This window comes from Entelurus aequoreus, linkage group LG14, assembly GCF_033978785.1.
Source record: "Entelurus aequoreus isolate RoL-2023_Sb linkage group LG14, RoL_Eaeq_v1.1, whole genome shotgun sequence".
Lineage (NCBI taxonomy): Eukaryota > Metazoa > Chordata > Actinopteri > Syngnathiformes > Syngnathidae > Entelurus > Entelurus aequoreus.
In genome coordinates this window covers 844405-868088 of record NC_084744.1, presented here as the reverse complement: position 1 = coordinate 868088, position 23684 = coordinate 844405, and the positions used below count along the sequence as shown (strand labels likewise).

The 23684-nt window shown below is 45.0% G+C and overlaps 1 protein-coding gene across 1 annotated transcript in view; it reads left to right on the top strand.

The window, feature by feature from the left end:
- Positions 1-1160: 1160 nt before the first annotated feature.
- Positions 1161-23684, top strand: part of LOC133665252 (titin-like) — a 215424-nt gene continuing 192900 nt past the window's right edge. The window contains 20 exon segments of the mRNA XM_062070499.1: positions 1161-1251; positions 1349-1552; positions 1627-1914; positions 3788-3888; positions 3953-4345; positions 17063-17311; positions 17575-17637; positions 17709-17967; positions 18174-18247; positions 18364-18524; positions 18632-18774; positions 18861-19003; positions 19111-19338; positions 19406-19647; positions 19914-20134; positions 20236-20400; positions 20485-20653; positions 20737-22433; positions 22657-22938; positions 23299-23565. Of these exon segments, the coding sequence (XP_061926483.1) occupies positions 1161-1251; positions 1349-1552; positions 1627-1914; positions 3788-3888; positions 3953-4345; positions 17063-17311; positions 17575-17637; positions 17709-17967; positions 18174-18247; positions 18364-18524; positions 18632-18774; positions 18861-19003; positions 19111-19338; positions 19406-19647; positions 19914-20134; positions 20236-20400; positions 20485-20653; positions 20737-22433; positions 22657-22938; positions 23299-23565 (5440 nt within the window).

The following is a 23684-nucleotide window of genomic DNA, read 5'->3' as shown; positions in this document are numbered from 1 at the left end:
AGAATGGGCGCGTTTTGGTGTAAAAAGTCAAGATAAAGGTGAAGTTATAACACTGAAACACCCTCAGGAAGAGGTGCTTTAAGACATGGCTAGCTAGCTAGCGGCTAACATCCATCCGCAGTGTTTTAGCTACTTCTAAATCACTAATCCTGGCCTCCGTGGCGACAAAGTAAGTTTCTAACAAGTATCATTATCACTGGAGGAGGAGAAATAGCTAAACATGCTTCACTACACAGCGTAGGAGGATACAATAGCTCACCGCCGTCACAATGTAAACAAATGCCATGGGTGCATCTACACCTGACATCCACTGTAATGATACCAAGTACAAGAGTGTATCTAGTCGATACTACTATGATTACATCGACATTTTTTGTCGTCACAAAACCTTCTTTCGTTTAAAAAAAAATGTATATTATGTTTATAAAGTCAGTAAATACGTCCCTGGACACATGAGGACTTTGAATATGACCAATGTATGATCCTGTAACTACTTGGTATCGCATCCATACCTAAATGTGTGGTATCATCCAAAACTAATGTCAAGTATCAAAGAAGAGAAGAATAAGTGTAGATAAAACATGTTAAAATATTAACAGTAAACGAACAAGTGGATGAATAATCAATTTTCTACAGTTTGTCCCTCATAATGTGTACAAAATAATAGGTGTATAAATGACACAATATGTTACTGCATACGTCAGCAGACTAATTAGGAGTCTTTGTTTGTTTACTTACTACTAAAAGACAAGTTGTCTATTTTATTGAAGGACTAAATGACAATAATAAACATATGTTTCATGTACTTTAACATTTGTTGTTACAATAAAGCCAATAATGACATTTTTTGTGGTCTCCTTTAATTATAAAAGTATCGAAAAGTATGAAAATACATTTTGGTACCGGTACCAAAATATTGGTATCGGGACAACACAAAGAATGTTGGCTCATACTCAAATCGAACTAATTGCTAACAGAAAGCAGACGAGGGAAAACACTAACAAAACCGGAAGAGCCACCAAAATAAAAGCACAGGACAGGAAGTAACACCAACAAAAGCTGTGACAGAGTGAGAGTGAATCCGCTTGAAGTTACGAGTGTTTGAAGGACCCGATGCAAGTATGACAAGTGCGTTTCTCCCTCCCAGGCTGCCGAGTAACATGACGACACAGGCGCCAACGTTCACGCAGCCGCTTCAGAGCGTGGTGGCACTTGAGGGTAGTGCCGCCACCTTCGAAGCGCAAGTGAATGGTAAGAAACTCCCCAGAAAATCTTGTTCTGGGTTTGTGGCAGACTCTAACAGCATTTGGGTTGACCAACCCCCCCACCCCCATTCCTCTCCCCCCAGGTTCTCCAGTTCCTGAGGTGAGCTGGTTCCGTGACGGCCAGGTTCTCTCCGCTGCTGCTTTGCCCGGCGTTCAGATCTCGTTCAGCGACGGCCACGCTGTTCTGAGGATCCCCGCCGTGACCGCCACGCACAGCGGGAGATTTTCCGTCCGAGCGACCAACGGAGCTGGACAAGCCACCAGCACCGCCGAACTGGTAGTGACAGGTAAGACCTCAGCCGGACCTGGGTCTAACAAACTTGCGAGACCACATGCAGACACACTTTCCTCTGCTCGATAGCGGAGACAGCGCCTCCCAGTTTCCTGCAGAGACTTCAGAGCGCCACAGTGAGACAGGGGAGTCAGGTGAGACTCAGTGTCCGAGTCACCGGCATCCCGGCACCGACGGTGAAGTTCTACCGAGAGGGAGCTGAGATCCAGAGCTCGGCCGACTTCCAGATCCTCCAGGAAGGAGACCAGTACAGTCTGATCATTGCTGAGGCTTTCCCGGAGGATTCTGGGACGTATTCCGTGACCACGAGCAACAGCAGCGGTCGAGCCACGTCTACGGCTGAGCTGCTGGTTCAAGGTGAGTGTCCGCAGTCAGGTCAAGGAAAAAACTGAACTCAAAGCACCTAACTTCATGTTATTGACAACAAGGACCACTTTTTGGGGGAATTTTGCCTATCATTCAAAATCCTTATGTAAGACCAGAACACATGTTTTTCTTTTTTATGCGTTCTAATTTGTAATATACCAAGTACAAGCTAACAGGAGTAAACTAAAACCCACCAACAACACACCATTTGTGACCTGAGTATTAACAAGTACAAAAGTATACCCACCCTCCACCATCTACTGACACACCCTCCACCATCGACTGACACCCTCCACCATCGACTGACACACCTACACCATCCACTGACACACTCTTCACCATCGACTGACACACCCTCCACCATCCACTGACACACTCTTCACCATCGACTGACACACCCTCCACCATCGACTGACACCCTCCACCATCGACTGACACCCTCCACCATCGACTGACACCCTCCACCATCGACTGACACCCTCCACCATCGACTGACACACCCTCCACAATCGACTGACACACCTCCACAATCGACTGACACACCTCCACCATTGACTGACACCCTCCACCATCGACTGACACCCTCCACCATTGACTGACACACCCTCCACCATCGACTGACACCCTCCACCATCGACTGACCCCCTCCACCATTGACTGACACACCCTCCACCATCTACTGACACACCCTCCACCATCGACTGACACCCTCCACCATCGACTGACACCCTCCACCATCGACTGACACCCTCCACCATCGACTGACACACCCTCCACCATCAACTGACACACCCTCCACCATCGACTGACACCCTCCACAATCGACTGACACCCTCCACCATCGACTGACACCCTCCACCATCGACTGACACCCTCCACAATCGACTGACACACCTCCACCATTGACTGACACACCCTCCACCATCGACTGACACCCTCCACCATCGACTGACACCCTCCACCATCGACTGACACCCTCCACCATTGACTGACACACCCTCCACCATTGACTGACACCCTCCACCATTGACTGACACACCCTCCACCATCAACTGACACACCCTCCACCATCAACTGACACACCCTCCACCATCGACTGACACCCTCCACAATCGACTGACACACCTCCACCATTGACTGACACACCCTCCACCATCGACTGACACCCTCCACCATCGACTGACCCCCTCCACCATTGACTGACACACCCTCCACCATCGACTGACACCCTCCACCATCGACTGACACCCTCCACCATCGACTGACACCCTCCACAATCGACTGACACACCTCCACCATCCACTGACACACCCTCCACCATCGACTGACACCCTCCACCATCGACTGACACCCTCCACCATCGACTGACACCCTCCACCATTGACTGACACACCCTCCACCATCGACTGACACCCTCCACCATTGACTGACACACCCTCCACCATCGACTGACACCTTCCACCATTGACTGACACACCCTCCACCATCAACTGACACACCCTCCACCATCGACCGAGACACCCTCCACCATCGACTGACACCCTCCAGCATTGACTGACACACCCTCCACCATCGACTGACACACCCTCCACCATCGACTGACACCCTCCACCATCGACTGAAACACCCTCCACCATCCACTGACACCCTCCACCATCGACTGACACCCTCCACCATTGACTGAAACACCCTCCACCATCGACTGACACCCTCCACCATTGACTGACACCCTCCACCATTGACTGACACACCCTCCACCATCCCCAAATGTACCCCTGCTGTAGAGCAAGACAAACGTCTGAAAGGTTGCAAAGGTAAGCTACGGCACCTGGAAGTAACTTGGCAACATTTTGTGTGGATTCAGGCGAGGAAGCTGTGCCAGCCAAGAAAACAAAGATGGTGGTTTCCAGCTCACAGACTCATCAGACAAGAACAGAACAGGTAGACACGATGATCCAATCTGGCGTTCTTGTGTTTCTGTCTGGGTGAACTTTGGAGCAACTTGGTCCCTGGTGTGTTCCCTCGTCAGATGATGGAGGATGATTTCCACACCATGGAGATGCAAGTGGAGGCTGCCGAGCTGACAGACTTACTGTCTCACAAAACCCCACCCAGAGTAGCTCCCAGACCCGCGTCCTTGTCCCCGACCCAGTCGTCGTTGGTCACCCGGGTGACCGGAGGGCGGCAGCAGTCGCCGTCACCAGTGAGACACGTGAAAGCGCCGTTGACCGCGCCTGTCGGGTAAGTCGGTGGTGAGGGGTGAAGTCGTCAGAAACTACCTCTCACGTCACATCCTTTCTTCAGGGCCAGCACGTCTCCGGTCAGCACACGCAAGCAGGCTGGCTCCGGTTCTGATGTCCTCCCGCCCTGGAAGCAAATGGGCTACCTGAGTGAGGAGCAGCAGATCATCTGCATGACACAGGTGAGGGCGGAGCCATGAACGGCTTCTTGATCAAGTGACCTTGACAGAGAGTCCCTGAATGAGGCAGTTTGTACTGGACGCAGCTCAACAACACAGTTTGTGAACTACTAGGGTTGTACGGTATACCGGTACTAGTATAGTACCACCATACTAATGAATCAAAAACGGTACTATACTCTGTTTGAAAAGTACCGGTTCCTGGGCAGACGGGCCGTCGTCACGTCATGACATTGCTGGTTTTAGGAGTAGAGGAGCATGTTCAGCAGCGCACACACACAGAGTACTTACAAGCAGACACAATGTGTAGACAGAAAAGGGAGAATGGACGCATTTTGGTGTAAAAAGTCAAGATAAAGGTGAAGTTATAACACTGAAACACCCTCAGGAAGAGCTGCTTTAACACATGGCTAGCTAGCTAGCGGCTAACATCCATCCGCAGTGTTTTAGCTACTTCTAAATCACTAATCCTGGCCTCCAGGAGGATACAATAGCTAACCGCTAACAGGCTAGCGCTCCTGAATGCCATGAGTGGATCTACACCTGACATCCACTGTAATGATACCAAGTACATGTCTAGTCGATACTACTATGATTATTTCAATATTTTTTATCATCACAAAACCATCCATCCATCCATCCATCCATCTTCTTCCGCTTATCCGAGGTCGGGTCGCGGGGGCAGCAGCCTAAGCAGGGAAGTCCAGACTTCCCTCTCCCCAGCCACTTCGTCTAGCTCTTCCCGGGGGATCCCGAGGCGTTCCCAGGCCAGCCGGGAGACATAGTCTTCCCAACGTGTCCTGGGTCTTCCCCGTGGCCTCCTACCGGTCGGACGTGCCCTAAACACCTCCCTAGGGAGGCGTTCGGGTGGCATCCTGAAAAAAAATTCATATTATGTTAATAAAGTCGGTAAATACGTCCCTGGACACATGAGGACTTTGAATATGACCAATGTATGATCCTGTAACTACTTGGTATCGGATCCATACCTAAATGAGTGGTATCATCCAAAACTAATGTCCAGTATCAAAGAAGAGAAGAATAAGTGATTATTACATTTGAACAGAAGTGTAGATAGAACATGTTAAAACAGAAAACAGCGCGACACCTACCCTTTACATCAGTATTTTTAAACCATATTATTATTGGTTTATTAGGTTTTATATTTTATTGTATGATTCTGCAACTACTTGGTATCGGATCCATACCTAAATGTGTGGTATCATCCAAAACTAATGTCAAGTATCAAAGAAGAGAAGAATAAGTGATTATTACATTTGAACAGAAGTGTAGATAGAACATGTTGAAACAGAAAATAAGCAGATATTAACAGTAAATGAACAAGTAGATGAATAATCCATTTTTAAAGTTTGTCCCTCATAATGTGTACAAAATAATAGGTGTATAAATGACACAATATGTTACTGCATAGACTAATTAGGAGTCTTAGTTTGTTTACTTACTACTAAAAGACAAGTTGTCTATTTTATTTAAGGACTAAATGACAATAATAAACATATGTTTCATGTACACTAACATTTGTTGTTACAATAAAGACAAAAATGACATTTTCTGTGGTCCCCTTTATTTAGAAAAGTATCGAAATACATTTTGGTACCGGTACTGGTACCAAAATATTGGTATAGGCACAACCCTAGCATGTTGCAGGTGATCTACTAAGATCGAGAGGATTGTTAACATGTACAAAAATGGTGCCACTGCCCTATTTCAATTTGACTTTACCGGAGACTCTCCTCTGTAGTGTTTTATTATATTGTGGAGAATGCAGCACGCAACTCTTAATTTGGACCATCTCGTCTGGGCTACTTCAAAACCCAATCTGGACAGCAGAACCTATTTTTAGCAGTGTGCTGATGGTGCATGTGAAGTCATCCAGACGCACTGTCAGCCCTTTACGTCATCCAGAAGTTACAATATACAGTTTAAACATTTTTATAATATAGGGCTGTCAAACGATTAAAATATTTAACCACGATTTATCCCTTTAAGTTCATCGTTAACTCAAAATAATTAATCAGATATCATATTTCATCATGAATACGTGTACCTTAGACCAGACCTGGGCCGCATCCGGCCCTTTGTGCGTCCCTGTCCGGCCCGCGTGAGGCCAATTATAAATGACAAAATACATTTTAAAAAGTATCTATGTCGAGTGTGCAATACAACGGTGCTGCTTTTGTTTTGAAAATCGTTATTTGTATTACTTCCGTGTGGACGTGTGCGTGATTCTGAGTGAATGTGAACAGCTGCAATCACAAATTACAAAATAAAGTTGAAAAAACATCTAAGTCGTGCGCGCAATACAACTGTGCTGCTTTTATTTTGAAAAGTATTATTTATGGGCGTGTGTCCGTGTGTAACCTGCGAGTGAAGGTGCACATGCAGCGACAAGTGATGCACGGTTTACACCCGAGACGCTAAAAGTTGATGAAGAATGCCGTGTTTTCAACAAGACATGGACTGCCAAGCAACGTTCCCTCTAAGGTGCGCGCCTGCGCAATTGCGCACTGCTCAAGCGTCCGCTGCACACAGCAAATATATGCCGCGCACCAAATCAAATCCCATCTGAATTCTAAACAAAATAAACATATTTATTCTGTGTAATTTTGCAATGCAACTCTGAGTGACAGTGACAACAAGCGGCCCTAACGGTGTTCGTCAACACCGTTCAATTGAACACCGTTCAATTATTGTAACGTCTATCGAGATGCTTCGAGGACAGGAATTATATCCATCACTTTATTGAGCAAAACTGTTTATATTCGGACATAACCACACCAAAAACATGAGTAAAACAATTCTATCTGGAAAAACTAGTCATTTTCTCCCGTACAAACCAGGCCAAAACCAACTTGTCATCTGTCACCAACACGCATAGCACTAAACCACTGGTGCGTTTATGGCCACACAAAAAGTCGGACAACTCAAACACCACACAAAGTTACACTATGACTCCTCAGTCATACGTGTGCTTATTTTACTGTCATTTATTATTAATGTTCATTTATTTATATTAGTCATGGAATGCTGTTACACACACTATGTTGAAGTATTACTATTATTATTAATTATTATTATTATTATTATTTATCTTACGGTATATATCAAAAATAATATTGAGCAAAATTTAATTGAAATATTGTCGATGTGGCCCTCCAGCAGTGCTCGGGTTGCTCATGCGGCCCCCGGTAAAAATGAATTGCCCACCCCTGCCTTAGACAGATCATTTTCAGGGGGGTGGGGGGGAAGGTACATGACAATGCTTGAACCTTCTTTATTAATTAATCAAATGTATTAGTGTAATTGAGGACTGGACCAGAACATGTTATAAAATAATTTTCATATTTCAGCCAGACCGAAAAATCCACCCCCATATTCCTAAACCGCATTTCTTTAGGTGCAAATATCACAGACTAACACTACAAACATCTCTGGCAAAGCGCGATCGTAACAGAAGACATTTTTATTTTCTTCATGTCAGGGTTTCCCCGAAATTGCCAAAATACCTGTGGCAATGGGGCGTGGTCAGGGGGCGTGGTCGATATGACGTCATCACGTGATTTTTGCTATGATGCACATATTCTTTAAAAAGGGACGTGAATATACATTTAAAACAAATCTGTTATTATTAAAGTATAGTATTAACATTTACATTGTCTTACATTTACAATTGTTGCTGCTTATTCTACAATGTACTTTAAGAATTAAAAAAAAATATATATTTTTAGAGCTTTTAGTCACTCTTTCTTTCATAAAAAGGACTGACAACAAATCTAGCATCTATTTCTGGTGTTATTGGAGACTGTACTCGTGTTAGTGTGCTATAGTGGTCGTTTTTCCCATGGTATTTGAACACCCCGTGTCGGCGGAGAATGAACAAGTGTTGTGTGTGAAGCACGGAGACAAGACGTGTGAGCACGGAGGAAATACTTGTTGCAATTGGGCCAGTTGTTAGCATAAAATTGGCCATAAAAGGTAAAAAGAGCGTCAGACTTTGTTTTCTTCTGGACGCTACAATACATTGTAGTACTTTATTTTGTTAGGTGTGGCGGCTAACATGAAGCCGTACATTAAAGGCCTACTGAAACAGTGACATGCAGTCACTAGAGGCAGGTGAGGCGCCGCCTCACCTGCCATCATGGAAAGAAAAGAAATGTAAAAAGAAATTGTTATATGTATCCAGTGATTATACTATAAAGTTATTTTCCATTTAACTTCACCAGTTTTAGATTATTTTTATTCAAAATCGCTGAATTTTCACATTTGCCGTTCAAATACTGAGAAGAGACGGTGCGGTGATCAGCAGCCAGTTGAGGCACGTCACTCAGAGCCTCACCATGGATTGCGCAATGACTGGGCTAACTGCTGGCCTGCTGAGCAGTGAGACCGTATTGCTATATGAATTATATTATACATTTCCATAGTTTAGTTAGCTGAGGTATATAATGTACAGTGTATTTTGTCAACAACTGATTGATTGATTGATTGAGACTTTTATTAGTAGGTTGCACAGTGAAGTACATATTCCGTACAATTGACCACTAAATGGTAACACCCCAATAAGTTTTTCAACTTGTTTAAGTCGGGGTCCACTTAAATTGATTCATGATACAGATATATACTATCATATATACTACCATCATAATACAGTCATCACACAAGATAATCACATTGAATTATTTACATTATTTACAATCAGGGGTGTGGAGGGGGGAGGAGGGGATATGGACATCAAGTAGTGGACATAGAGAGAGAGAGAGAGAGAGAGAGAGAGAGAGAGAGAGAGAGAGAGAGAGAGAGAGAGAGAGAGAGAGAGAGAGAGAGAGAGAGAGAGAGAGAGAGAGAGAGAGAGAGAGAGAGAGAGAGAGAGAGAGAGAGAGAGAGAGAGAGAGAGAGATCAGAAGGCATAAGAAAAAGTATCTGCATTTGATTGTTTACATTTGATTATTAGCAATCCGGGGAGGGTGTTAGTTTAGGGTTGTAGCTGCCTGGAGGTGAACTTTTATTGCGGTTTTGAAGGAGGATAGAGATGCCCTTTCTTTTATACCTGTTGGGAGCGCATTCCGCATTGATGTGGCATAGAAAGAGAATGAGTTAAGACCTTTGTTAGTTGGGAATCTGGGTTTAACGTGGTTAGTGGAGCTCCCTCTGGTGTTGTGGTTATGGCTCGCATTTACGTTAAGGAAGTAGTTTGACATGTACTTCGGTATCAGGGAGGTGTAGCGGATTTTATAGACTAGGCTCAGTGCAAGTTGTTTAACTCTGTCCTCCACCTTGAGCCAGCCCACTTTGGAGAAGTGGGTAGGAGTGAGGTGGGATCTGGGGTGGAGGTCTAGAAGTAACCTGACTAGCTTGTTCTGGGATGTTTGGAGTTTAGATTTGAGGGTTTTGGAGGTGCTAGGGTGCCAGGAGGTGCATGCGTAATGGAAAAAGGGTTGAACGAGAGTTCCCGCCAGAATCCTCAAGGTGCTTTTGTTGACCAGAGAGGAGAGAGAAATCTCGTTCGTTGGTTGTGTGTAACGTATTTCTTGTGCTGAGCGATCATAAAACTGCTGCGAAGACACACTGGCTGAGGCTCGCCTCGCAGTAATCCCCCCTCCCCCCTCCCCCCCCGCCGTAGAAAACGGGGGGGAGGGGGAGGGGGGCCAGTTGTTAGCATAAAATTGGCCATAAAAGGTAAAAAGAGCGTCAGACTTTGTTTTCTTCTGGACGCTACAATACATTGTAGTACTTTATTTTGTTAGGTGTGGCGGCTAACATGAAGCCGTACATTAAAGGCCTACTGAAACAGTGACGTGCAGTCACTAGAGGCAGGTGAGGATCATGGAAAGAAAAGACATGTAAAAAGAAATTGTTATATGTATCCAGTGATTATACTATAAAGTTATTTTCCATTTAACTTCACCAGTTTTAGATTATTTTTAGAAAACGGGGGGGAGGGGGAGGGGGGGGTGGGGGGTGCATGTTATATCAACTAAAGCCCACACTGAAACTTTCCACGTGCAAGATTGAATCTATTGTAACCTATTTGTATGGGCTTCCCTCTTTGTGATGTTAATTCCTGTTACACGCTGTTATACAGTATATGCCTCGCGCTCTTATTTTGAAGGCGCTAAGAGCGGAAGTGATGACACGTTGGAGTGGAGCGGAGGTTTTTGAAAGAAGGTAAATAAAGTGGTCCTCGTGTAACCTGGAGCCGCCGTGTTTATTATTTTGTAGTTTCATACAGTATAGGCGACATTTATAAACCCTCGGTTACACTATTTAAAAAAGTTATTTAATAAGAAGCCAAAAAGTGCAAAAACAATAATGTTCATGTTGGAGGAGTTGTGAATGGGGCCACAACATTAGGTACACCTGCAGACTGCAGCACGGATTTCCTATTTCATTCATTCACAACTCCTCCAACACCAACATTATTGTTTTTGCACTTTTTGGCTTCTTATTAAATAACTTTTTTAAATACATTAAATCTTGCACGTGGAAAGTTTAAGTGTGGGCTTTAGTTGATATAACACTCCCGTCAGGGGGTGCATTCTACGGCGGGAGTGCATTAATCCAGCACAACAGCGGGGCATGGACTTCATTTATAAGTAAAGGTAAGACCATAATAACGTTTTTTTTTTGTATTAAATATGCTTTTTTGTGTGCTACAGTTTGTATGTGTAAAGTTAAAGTTAAGTTAAAGTACCAATGATTGTCACACACACACTAGGTGTGGTGAAATGTGTCCTCTGCATTTGACCCATCCCCTTGTTCACCCCCTGGGAGGTGAGGGGAGCAGTGGGCAGCAGCGGCGCCACACCCGGGAATAATTTTTGGTGATTTAACCCCCAATTCCAACCCTTGATGCTGAGTGCCAAGCAGGGAAGAATGCTGGTATGAGCTTTTAAACATAACCCGTTAACTGCTGCCAATTAAATGGTGAATAAGATACTCTTTAGGGTTCATATGTTTGTAAATCTGACTGTGATGAAGTCAGTGCCTCACCTGCCATGAACCTCACCGCACGTCACTGTACTGAAATGAAATGTTTTTATTTAAACGGGGATAGCAGATCCATTCTATGTGTCATACTTGATCATTTCGCGATATTGCCATATTTTTGCTGAAAGGATTTAGTAGAGAACATCGACGATAAAGTTTGCAACTTTTGGTCGCTGATAAAAAAAAAGCCTTGCCTGTACAGGAAGTAGCGTGACGTCACAGGTTGAAAGGCTCCTCACATTTCCACATTGTTTACACCAGCAGCGAGAGCGATTCGGACCGAGAAAGCGACGATTACCCCATTAATTTGAGCGAGGATGAAAGATTCGTGGATGAGGAACGTGAGAGTGAAGGACTAGAGTGCAGTGCAAGACGTATCTTTTTTCGCTCTGACCGTAACTTAGGTACTTGGATTCCACACTCTCTCCTTTGTATTTTAAACCACCTCGGATACTATATCCTCTTGAAAATGAAAATGAGTCGAGAACGCAAAATGGACATTCACAGTGACTTTTATCTCCACGACAATACATCGGTGAAGCACTTTAGCTACGGAGCTAACGTGATAGCATCGTGCTTAAATGCAGATAGAAACAAAAGAAATAAGCCCCTGACTGGAAGGATAGACAGAAGATCAACAATACTATTATCAGGAGACACCGAACCAAACCATGGACATGTAACTACACGGTTAATGCTGTGCCGCCTGTCGAAGCCTAGCAATGCTAACGGCGCCATTGAAGCTAACTTAGCTACGGGACCTCGTCAGAGCTATGATAAAAACATTATCTCTCCACCTACGCCAGCCCTCATCTGCTCATCAACACCCGCGCTCACCTGCGTTCCAGCGATCGACGGCGCGACGAAGGACTTCACCCGATCATCGATGCGGTCGGCGGCTAGCATCGGCTAGCGTCGGATAGCGCGTCTGCTATCCTCAAAGTCCTCCTGGTTGTGTTGCTGCAGCCAGCCGCTAATACACCGATCCCACCTACAATTTTCTTCTTTGCAGTCTCCATTGTTCATTAAACAAATTGCAAAAGATTCCCCAACACAGATGTCCAGAATACTGTGGAATTTTGAGATGAAAACAGACGCTGTTTGTATTGGATACAATGTGTCCGAATACTTCCGTTTCAACCATTGACGTCACGTGCATACGTCATCATACATAGACGTTTTCAACCGGAAGTTTCGCGGGAAATTTAAAATGTCACTTTATAAGTTAACCCGGCCGTATTGGCATGTGTTGCAATGTTAAGATTTCATCATTGATATATAAACTATCAGACTGCGTGGTCGCTAGTAGTGGCTTTCAGTAGGCCTTTAAGGAGAAACCTTAAATGTAGTTAACCCGGATGTATATCATAGCGCTTTTATTTTGAAGCCGGAAAAGTGTGTGATTGGTTGGAGAAAAGTGTCTTGACATGTTTTGATGTCGGATCGAGTGATGGCAATAAAAAATTTTCATTTCTGTTGAGCTTTTATGTCATCTTACTTAATAAATCAGTCACAGTAACAATCTAAATGTTATGTTATCACTGCACCTTAACCCTAATCTGAACACGGAAGTGAAGCACCACCCACCTCTAGAACGACGTGCGCAGCAGGCGTTTGCTGAAGGGATGTCGTCTCTTGTCACGGCGTAAAAATAGTCCTTTCTTGTCGGGAGAACAACTTGCCATGACTTCGACCCTGATATTTCCATAAGGTTGACTTTCCTTTGTCCTTTTCTGCTCGCTTGTGGCTTATCAGTAGCAAGTGAACTGCAGCCAAGTTCCCCCCCGCTACGGCTCGGCTCGAGGGTCAGAAAGGAAATGTTCGCGTTCATCGCCCGTGATACAAATAATTTTCAGTTAACTTTGACAGCCTTAGTACAATTTGATCATTTCTGACAATCCAAATCTTTTAAAAGGCACACAGAGCTGAGGTGATCTCTCTATCGTCTATCACTGCAGTCGTTGTCTCCTCATAACGACCGCTTAACTGTGCCAGTTTGCACCTACATTTATAATGTGCCAAAATTACACACAAAACAGTTTCAGGCTTGATAAATCACATTGCAGCCGCTAAATGATAATATTTGTAGATAGATAGTACTTTATTGATTCCTTCAGGTGTCCTCTCCCGACAGTATTGTGGCCGTTCTGATAATGGGCATATAATCAACATATTCATGAAGACAAACACGCTAATTAGGTTGTGTTTGCTTCAGTAGTTCAGATCCTTTGTCTTTTTTTCTCCTTGCCATTTGGGGGCTGAACAAAACATGTTGTAGGGTTGGGCGGTAGCTATAGCGCTATTGCAGTTAATACAGGTATATTTGAGAAAAAGATATACAAACCCCAAAAGCAGTGAAGTTGTCACGTTGTGTAAATGGTAAATAAAAAGAGAATACAACAAATCGTTGTCAACTTATATTCAATTGAATAGACTGCAAAGACAAGATATTTCATGTTCACACTGAGAAACTTTGTTCTTTTTTGCAAATATTAGCTCATTTTGGCACAAGTGGCAAAAAAGAGTGAGAAAGTGGAGGAATGCTCATCAAACACTTAATTGGAACATCCCACAGGTGAACAGGCTAATTGGGAACAGGTGGGTGCCATGATTGGGTATAAAAGCAGCTTCCAGTCGTTCACAAACAAGGACGGGGCGAGGGTCACCACTTTGACAACAAACGCCTGAGCAAATTGTTGAAGAACAACATTTCTCTACAAGGAATTGAGGGATTTCACCATCTACGCTCCGTAATATCATCAAAAGGTTCGGAGAATGTGGAGAAATCACTGCACGTAAGCCATGATATCACGCACCTTGGATCCCTCAGGCGGTACTGCATCAAAAAGCCACATCAGCGTGTAAAGGATATCACCACATGAGCTCAGGAACACTTCAGAAAACCACTGTCAGTAACTACAAAAACGACTACTAAAAGACGTAGTCGGAAAGGCCCAACAACGTCTTTTTTTTTTTGAGGAAACTAAAATGCGCAAACATTCCGCAGAAATCAATGGTTAACTTTTACAAGTGTGCCATCAGCAGTGTCCTCACTTACGGCTTTTTAGTGTGGTTTGCTAGCCGCACTAAAGCCAACCAACAGGCCCTCCAGCGAGTGGTTAAAGTGGCGGGGAAAATGACAAGGACGATACTCCCAGAGATGAGTGCCATGTACACAACTCGCTGCCTAAAGCGAGTACACAACATCCTGAAGGACAGATACCAGCCAGCACATGGCCTCTTCAACCTGCTACCCTCTGGAAGGAGGTATAGATGGATTCGCGCCAGGACCAGCAGAATGTCTCACAGTCTGTATCCCCAGGCTGTGAGACTGCTAAATGAACAGCCTGCCCCGGACCATCTCATTACCTCACTCTTCACCACCTCAATAATTGTGCTCTGGACACTGCATTGCTGCAACATCAACGTAACACCCATCAGACATCTGACTGTTCCCACCCCCACACCCCCTTTATTCGCCATCTTCCTGACAATGCTAAACTGTGAACTATGGTCAACCTGCACTTTAATGCAGTTTCTATGCCGCTGGACAAAGCTCAAACAAAATCTCGTTGACATGTTTGACTTAAGTGTTATTGTGACAATGACAATAAAGGAATTGATTGATTGATTGATTGATTACAGTTGGTCGCTACATCTGTAAGTGCAAGTTAAAACTCTACTATGCAAAGCCAAAGCCATTTATCAACAACACCCAGAAACGCTTCGCTGGGCCCGAGCTCATCTAAGATGGACTGATGCAAAGTGGAAAAGTGTTCTTTGGTCTGACGAGTCCACATTTCAAATCGTTTTGGAGACTGTGGACGTCGTGTCCTTCGGACCAAAGAGGAAAAGAACCATCCGGACTGTTCTAGGGTGAAAGTGTAAAAGGCAGCATGTGTGATGGTATGGGGGTGTATTAGTGGCCAAGACATGGGTAACTTACACATCTGTGAAGGCACCATTAATGCTGAAAGGTACATACAGCTTTTGGAGCAACATATGTTGCATTCCAAGCAACGTTATCATGGACGCCCCTGCTTATTTCAGCAAGACGATGCCAAGCCAGGTGTTACAACAGCGTGGCTTCATAGTAAAAGAGTGTGGGTACTAGACTGGCCTGCCTGTAGTCCAGACATTGAAAATGTGTGTAAACTAAAATATGAGAAGGGAGACTGTTGAACAACTTAAGCTGTACATCAAGCAAGAATGGGAAAGAATTCCACTTCAAAAATGTGTCTCCTCACTTACCAAACCTTTACTGAGTGTTGTTAAAAGGAAAGGCCATGTAACACACTGGTAAAAAATGCATTATTTTTTGGTTAAGCAACTGGTAGCTATAATTAATTACTTTTTAAAAGTAATTTTCAGAACAAGGCAGCACGGTGAAACAGGGGTTTGTGCATGTGCCTCACAATACGAAGGTCCTGGGTTCGATCCCTGGGCTCGGGGTCTTCCTGTGTGGAAGTTTGCATGTTCTCCCCGTGACTGCGTGGGTTCCCTCCGGGTACTCCGGCTTCCTCCCACCTCCAAAGACATGCACCTGGGGATAGGCCCCTCCCACCTCCAAAGACATGCACCTGGTGTCAGGTTCAAACACTGATGACATCTAATAATCAGACAAGAAGCAAGGAATCATGCAGAGACAGAGTTCATTTTAGCTCAAGGAGACACGTGTTTTGGGCTGTATTCTAGTTACAGATCCAAATTATGTTGTAAAAGTCAAGCCCGCGTGCCTCCTCTATTTATTTGGAAGGGCCCTATTACATCACTGAAGCTGTCGCTGAGGGAAGGGGGTAATCTCGACAACTCCAGTTAGACACAATATATGATTATAGAATAAATAAAAATTAGGTGACGCATCGCCTTGTCTCTGCTCTGTCTGCGTCACGGCGGTGTTCAGCCTTGGCAGTCAGCAGGCCGAGTCTGGACACAACACTGATAAAGACGGCGGGCAATCTTTTGGACTGCCAGCTTGCACAGATCCAAAAATACCACTTAAGCACAATTGACAATAATTTATAGCAACGGCCCTGAAGCATAAAGTTAGTGTGATAATATATACTTAATTATTCTAACACCTGGGGATAGGCCCCTCCCACCTCCAAAGACATGCACCTGGGAATAGGTTGATTAGCAACACTAAATTGGCCCTAGTGTGTGAATGTTTTCTATCTCACATGTTTAAAATACCGATATATGTCACGTATCGCCATTCAGCCTCAAAATACGGGGGTATCAGTTTTCGTTCATATCGCCCAGCCCTATACGTTGTAACTATGACAGCTAGTATGCACGTCTCCTGCCAGTCAAAGAAATTAGGTCTTCATGTGGTTTGTAGAACTTTATTCATTTCCGTTATTGCTTTATCTACTTTTACATCCTCTCTTCATCCTCTTATTAGTCTTCACTGCAACTCAAATTCCCTGTGCTGATGTTTTGTTCACAACGATGCTGGTGTGTTAGTTAAGCGTTTGGGTGTTGACAGAAGCAGGCAGGTGTGAGTGAACTAGACCAAAGTAATCTTAAAGTCTGAGTCCAATTGGAACTGTGATGCAACCGGATGAATGTCAAAGTTGTACTAATTCACGGAAACATTGATGAATGAGATTCATCAATGTTTCCATGAATTCATGGCTTAAGTTTTCGTTCATTCAACAACTGCCTTCTTCTGTCCTGAGATTCTGAGCTGTGCTGCTGGTTTGTCCCCAGGCTGGGGGAGAGAAAAGGTCTGGGGCGGTGGCCACGGTGCTGGCTGCCGTAGATCTGGCTCGTGTTCGTCAACCCGTGCATGAAGAGGGCGGGCCAGGGCAGGGAAGCGACTGGGCTTCCGAAGAAGAGTTGACGTCGCAGGCCGAAACTGGCTGGACAACAACTCAGGAAGTTCTTCTTGACAACACCGTTGCTCAGGTCAGACTGCCCTTCCGCCACAAAGACCTGGTCCAGATCAGGTTCTCGGACGTTGGTCAATAAAGGGTCGTTCTTGGTAATCACCTAGAGTTTTTTGGTGTAGTCAGGTTGTGGGAATCAAGGAAGGTTCCACTCTATGATGGAGTTTTTTTTTAGGAACTTAATTTCACATCTTTCTCCTTGTCCACCTTTTGAGCCCTTCCCCACCCTACGACGTAATCTTTCATTTATAGTTGTTGGGTGTGTTAGCTGTTGCTTTTACATGAAATTGGTACGTTTGATATAGTTGCACTCTAAAATATGTGTCTGTTTAGGTGGTGGAAGAAGCTGCTGCAACTCCTGCCAACGACGGCGTAGTTCCGGCCACTTTTGTTTTTGTGAGTAATACAGTTGTGTACCAACGTCAATCGATGAATGCAGACTGATCAAAAGGTTATTTGGGTTACAGGATTTGAAGGACACAAATGTGACCGAAGGCGAGGCAGTGACCCTGGAGTGCCAGATCTATGGTCAGCCAGTTCCTGTCATCTCCTGGTTCAGAGAAGACTACAAGATCGACAGCTCCATCGATTTCCAGATCACCTGTGAGAATGGATTCGCCCGCTTGATGATTCGTGAGGCATTTGCCGAGGACAGCGGGCGCTTCACCTGCACCGCCACTAATGAGGCTGGAACCAGCAGCTCTTCCTGCTACCTTCTTGTCCAGGGTCAGTCGAGCCAAAGCCTAGTCATGTCCAGTTGACTCTGAACTGAGTGTGAACCATGACCTTTCCTTTGACAATGACATCAACAAATACATTCAGGGATCCAGTTTTGCTTGCTAAGCTTCAACATGTTGACTTTAGTAAAACCATATTAGGTGGTGCATGCAGGCATGATGCATTGTAGGTCTCACACATTCTTTGAATTTTAGTGTCTGAGGACATCGAGAGCCGAGAGGAGGTTGCAGAGGAACTTGAAGAGAAACTGTGAGTTGATCGTCAGAACGTGTCTTTATATTTCCATGAGTTACAGCTGAGGAGGCTCCAGCCTGTTGACCTGAAATAAAATCCTTTTGCAGAGTAACTGAAGAAGAGACCATGTCCCGAGGGAGCGCATTTGAGTCAGAGTCCTCCACTGTTGCTGCCCCTTTCTTTGTTAGGACTCCCAGCTCACAGAAGCTGGTAGAGGGCGAAAGTGTAATCTTTGAATGCCAAATCGGGGGAAACCCCACACCACACATTATCTGGAAGAAGAATGGCATTCCACTCACGACCGGATACAGGTTTGTCACGCCTTTTACCTAGTACAAGGTGAGGTAGGCCATGACGGCATAGAGAGTAACATTTGGGGCATTGACCAGTCTCTGAACTGTCCTCTGTCATTCATCAGATACAAAGCTGCCTACCAGAAGGAGACCGGACAGTGTCTACTAGAGATCTCTATGGCTTTTTCTGATGATGCTGGAGAATACTCAGTCTTTGCCAGAAACCAGCTGGGAGAGGTGTCTGCCACCACCAGCCTGCTGGAAGAAGGTATCTTGAACAATCTAGAACATGTCATGCATCAAGCCAAATTGATGAAAATTGTAATTGAAGGATCTGTAACTTCTCTTATTTAGATGAATATGAAGTCTATGTGAAGAAACAGGAGGCGATGTTCAAGACAGACGTAGAAGTCACAGTGGAGGAACCCAGAGTTGGAGACGTTCCTCCCACCATGATGACATCTGAGAAGATGACCACCACTTTTATCTCTGGACAGGTAGCAACATCCCTTTCTCGGTTGTGAGGATTGAAGCAGTCGAAGTTGTGGTTGAAAGAGTCACAGTGATGTCTGTCAGTCTAAAATATTTCACGGCTCATTTTCAGGATTTTCACCTCTCTATCTTGGAGCAGCGTCTTATCCAGGAGATTGAGCTCCACATCCAGAGAATCAGCTACAGAGAACTGGTTACAGAAGACGGAGAACTGATGGGGACAGCCACAGACGAGGAAGCAATGCATCCTACCTTTGACACGGCAGTTAAAAATTACCGAATCATGGAAGGAATGGGTGTCACTTTCCATTGCAAGATGGCTGGAATGCCACTACCAAAGGTTTTTTTTTCTCAGTTAATAAACTCTCAGAGCATATGTGATGCCTAACAAAATGTTTTTTAAATAGATTGCTTGGTACAAAGATGGTCAGCGTATCCACCCTGGTGGACGATACCAGGTGGAGGTTCTTCAGGACGGACGTTCCAGCCTGCGTCTGCCAGTGGTTTTACCAGAGGACGAGGGTGTGTACACCGTCTGTGGTGCCAATATGAAGGGAAATGCGGTCAGCTCTGGGAAGCTGTATGTGGAGCCTTCAAGAACAGTGTCACCTCAGAGATACACGCCACAGCCAGCCATGCAGAGGATCCGGTACGTTAGATGCTTCTTCATAAGTCCAATGACATTAACAGTTCTAATTTTAAGAGGCAGAAGAACTTTTTTATTTGATAGGTGCAATATTCTTGTGTTCACACAAAGTTTTTTGTGAAAGAGAAGTTTCTTACCTGCTGACAGTTTTGTCAGCCTTTGTCAGAGCTGTTGTAGCTTCCTGGTGTGACGTGTCTAAAACAGCTTTGATTTATCTTATGATTGCCAGCCAATCCTTTCAAACGTGGTTTGTTGTAATTCTGATTTAGGTCTACATCTCCACGCTCTCTGAGCCGCTCACCAAGCCGTTCTCCCGGACGCTCTCCTGCCCGACGGCTTGACGACACAAACGAAGCTCAACTGGAGAGGCTCTACAAGCCTGTCTTTGTTGTCAAGCCAGTCTCAAATAAATGCTCCGAGGGGCAAACTGCCAGATTTGACCTGAAGGTTGTAGGCAGACCCATGCCTGAAACATACTGGTTCCGCAATGGTAAGTGGCAAATACAGATTGTTAGTAAAATAAAGACATTGCACTTTTGATCGTGTTCTAATGAGAAATTACTTTGTATGAATTCTTCTTCAATTCCCCAGGACAACAAGTTCTCAGTGACTTCACTCACAAGATTGTGATTAAAGAGGACGGTACTCAGTCTTTGATCATCGTCCCAACTATGCCACAGGACTCCGGCGAGTGGACAGTAGTGGCTCAGAACAGAGCTGGACGCTCATCAATTTCTATCACTCTCACCGTTGATGGTAAAGTTGGTGGCTGACATGAAGACACCTACCTACTATTTTGGTTGCTTTTTGTTGTTGTTGTTTATAATGTTTCTTTTCCAGCAAAAGAAAACCTGATACGTCCACAGTTCACGGACAAACTACGGAACATCAGTGTGAAACAGGGCACACTGGTTGAACTGGCAGTCAAAGCTATTGGGAACCCATTGCCTGACATTGTTTGGCTTAAAAATAGTGACATTATCACACCTCAAAAGCACCCACATATTAGGTATGTACTTTATTAAAATGTTAGTTTTACTATAAAAAATAACCAACTGTGCGTTTAGATGACATAGCAAAAATGTGTTTCAGGATTGAAGGAGCCAGAGGAGAAGTAACGTTCCAGATCCCTTCTGCATCGGGTTCAGACAGTGCTTGGTACACAGCTACAGCCATCAACAAAGCTGGCAGGGACACTACCCGCTGCAGAGTTAATGTGGAGATGGACTATGTTGATCCAGTCCCGGAGAGAAAGCTAATTATTCCTAGAGGAACGTACAAGGCCAAGGAGATCGCCCCTCCAGAGCTGGAGCCTCTTCATCTCCGCTATGGCCAAGAGCAGTGGGAGGAGGGAGACCTGTATGACAAGGAGATGCAACAGAAACCACAATTTAAAAAGAAACTGACCTCCATACGAATGAAGAAGTTTGGCCCCACTCATTTCGATTGCAGACTGACTCCTATTGGTGACCCCACCATGGTGGTGGAGTGGCTTCATGACAGCAAACCCCTGCAGGCTGCTAACAGGTTGCGCATGGTCAGTGAATTTGGCTATTGCAGTCTTGACTATGAAGTAGCTTATGCGAGAGACAGCGGCATAATCACCTGCAGAGCCACCAACAGGTTTGGAGTGGACCAGACCTCGGCCACCTTGATTGTCAAGGACGAAAAGGGTCTTGTTGAGGAAAGCCAGCTTCCTGAAGGAAGGAAGGGAGCTCACAGAATCGATGAAATTGAACGAATGGCTCATGAGGGAGGGCCTGCAGGAGTCACTGCAGATGAGGAGACTGACAAAATGAAACCTGAGATTGTCCTATTACCTGAACCTGTCAGGGTCCTGGAGGGTGACATAGCCAGATTTCGCTGCAGAGTGACCGGTTATCCTACACCCAAAGTTAATTGGTACCTCAATGGACAACTCATCCGCAAGAGCAAGCGATACCGACTTCGTTATGATGGTATTTACTACCTGGAGATTGTTGACATCAAGTCCTATGATTCGGGAGAAGTCAGGGTTGTTGGGGACAATAACTTGGGCTCGGCTGAACACACTGTTAAGATGGAGGTTCAGCAGAAAGAGGACTTCAGGATGCATCTTCGCAGGGTTCCTGAGGCCAAAGCACCTGAGACTGTACCTGAACCTGGAAAAACTACCTTTGAAGTGATAAAGGTGGATAGACCCTCGGAAGAGAGTCTGTCGAAAGAGGTGATCACACTCAAGAAAGCCCAAAGGATTGTCCATGAAAAATCCACTGAGGAGTCTGAAGAGTTGAGAGGCAAATTCAAGCGCAGGACAGAGGAGGGCTATTATGAGTCTATTACTGCAGTGGAACTCAAGTCCCGAAAGAGGGATGAGTCCTATGAGGATCTGCTAAGGAAGACAAAAGAAGAGCTCCTTCATCGTGCTAAGGAAAAGGAAGAGGCAGAGAAGAAAAAAGAAGAAGAGCGACGTAAAGAAACCGCCAAAACAGTCAAACCGGAGAGGGTAAAGCTGTCAGCTAGCATGGAAGCTCCCAAAATCTTGGAACGTATCTCAAGCCAGACGGTGGCACAAGGGGATGAAGTTAAGTTCAGAGTCCGAGTTGTTGGCAGACCAGAACCCGAGTGCCAGTGGTATAAGAATGGTGTTCAAATGGAAAAGACTGAGCGGGTTTATTGGTTCTGGCCTGAAGACCATATTTGTGAGTTGGTAATAAGAGATGTCATAGCCGAGGATTCCTCAAGTATCATGGTCAAAGCCATCAACTCTGCTGGAGAGACCTCAAGTCATGCTTTCCTTTTGGTGCAAGGTAAGGCAATCTTTGAGACTCTTTGAGACACGGCCCCTTGTGTGAGCTTAGCAGCCGGGGTCTTTAGCGTTAGTTAGCACCAGAAATAGAAATGATTCATTGTCAGAACTAAGTACAGTGGTCAAATGTAGATATTGTTTGTGTGTGTAGGTGTATACATGTTGAGTGAAGACTTTTTGCTGAAGGTACTCCACCTGTTGACACTTTGTTTTGAATGTTGCAGCAAAGCAAGTCATCACCTTCACAGAAAAGCTGGAAGACGTTAGCGCCAAAGAGAAGGACACCGTGGCCACCTTTGAGTGCGAAACCAACGAACCCTTTGTCAAAGTCAAATGGTTAAAAAACAACTCGAACATCTTCTCTGGCGACAAGTATAGGATGCACTCGGACAGGAAAGTCCACTTCCTATCTGTGCTGATGCTTACAATGAGGGACGAAGCTGAATATACCTGCGTTGTTGTAGACGACAACCAGGTCAGGACAAGTGCCAAACTAAATGTTGAAGGTAGGTACAATCAAGCATGAATGTTATGTATGAATACATAGAACACGAGTTAAATATTCTACGTATGGGGGACAGCGTAGCGCGGTTGGAAGAGTGGCCGTGCCAGCAACCTGAGGGTTCCTGGTTTGATCCCCAGCTTCTACCAACCCAGTCACGTCCGTTGTGTCCTTGAGCAAGACACTTCACCCTTGCTCCTGATGGGTCGTGGTTAGCGCCTTGCATGGCAGCTCCCGCCATCAGTGTGGGAATGTGTGTGTAAACGGGCGAATGTGGAAATAGTGTCAAAGCGCTTTGAGTACCTTGAAGGTAGAAAAGCGCTATACAAGTATAATCCATTTACCATTTATCTGGGAACCACAGGAGCCCCACTGGAGATCCTGAAACCCCTGGAGGGCGCTGAGGTGCCAGAGACCTACTCTGGGGAGTTTGAGGTCGAGTTGTCTCGTGAGGATGTTGAGGGCATGTGGTTCTTTGGAGAGAAGCAACTTTCTCCTAGCAGAAAGCATGTCATCTCTTCACGACGCGGACGACATAGCCTGTCCGTCAAGGACGTCAGGAAAGAAGACCAGGGCCAGTACTCCTTCAGAGTGGGTGAAATGAAGACAACTGCCTACCTCAAGATGAAATGTGAGTCGAGGAAATTGTTGTTTTTGCAGATTAACTTTTCTTTAAATGGTTTTATCCAGAGCATATAGCCCCAATATATTTTGGGTCTGATTTGAAACATTTAGCAGTCACCAACAGGA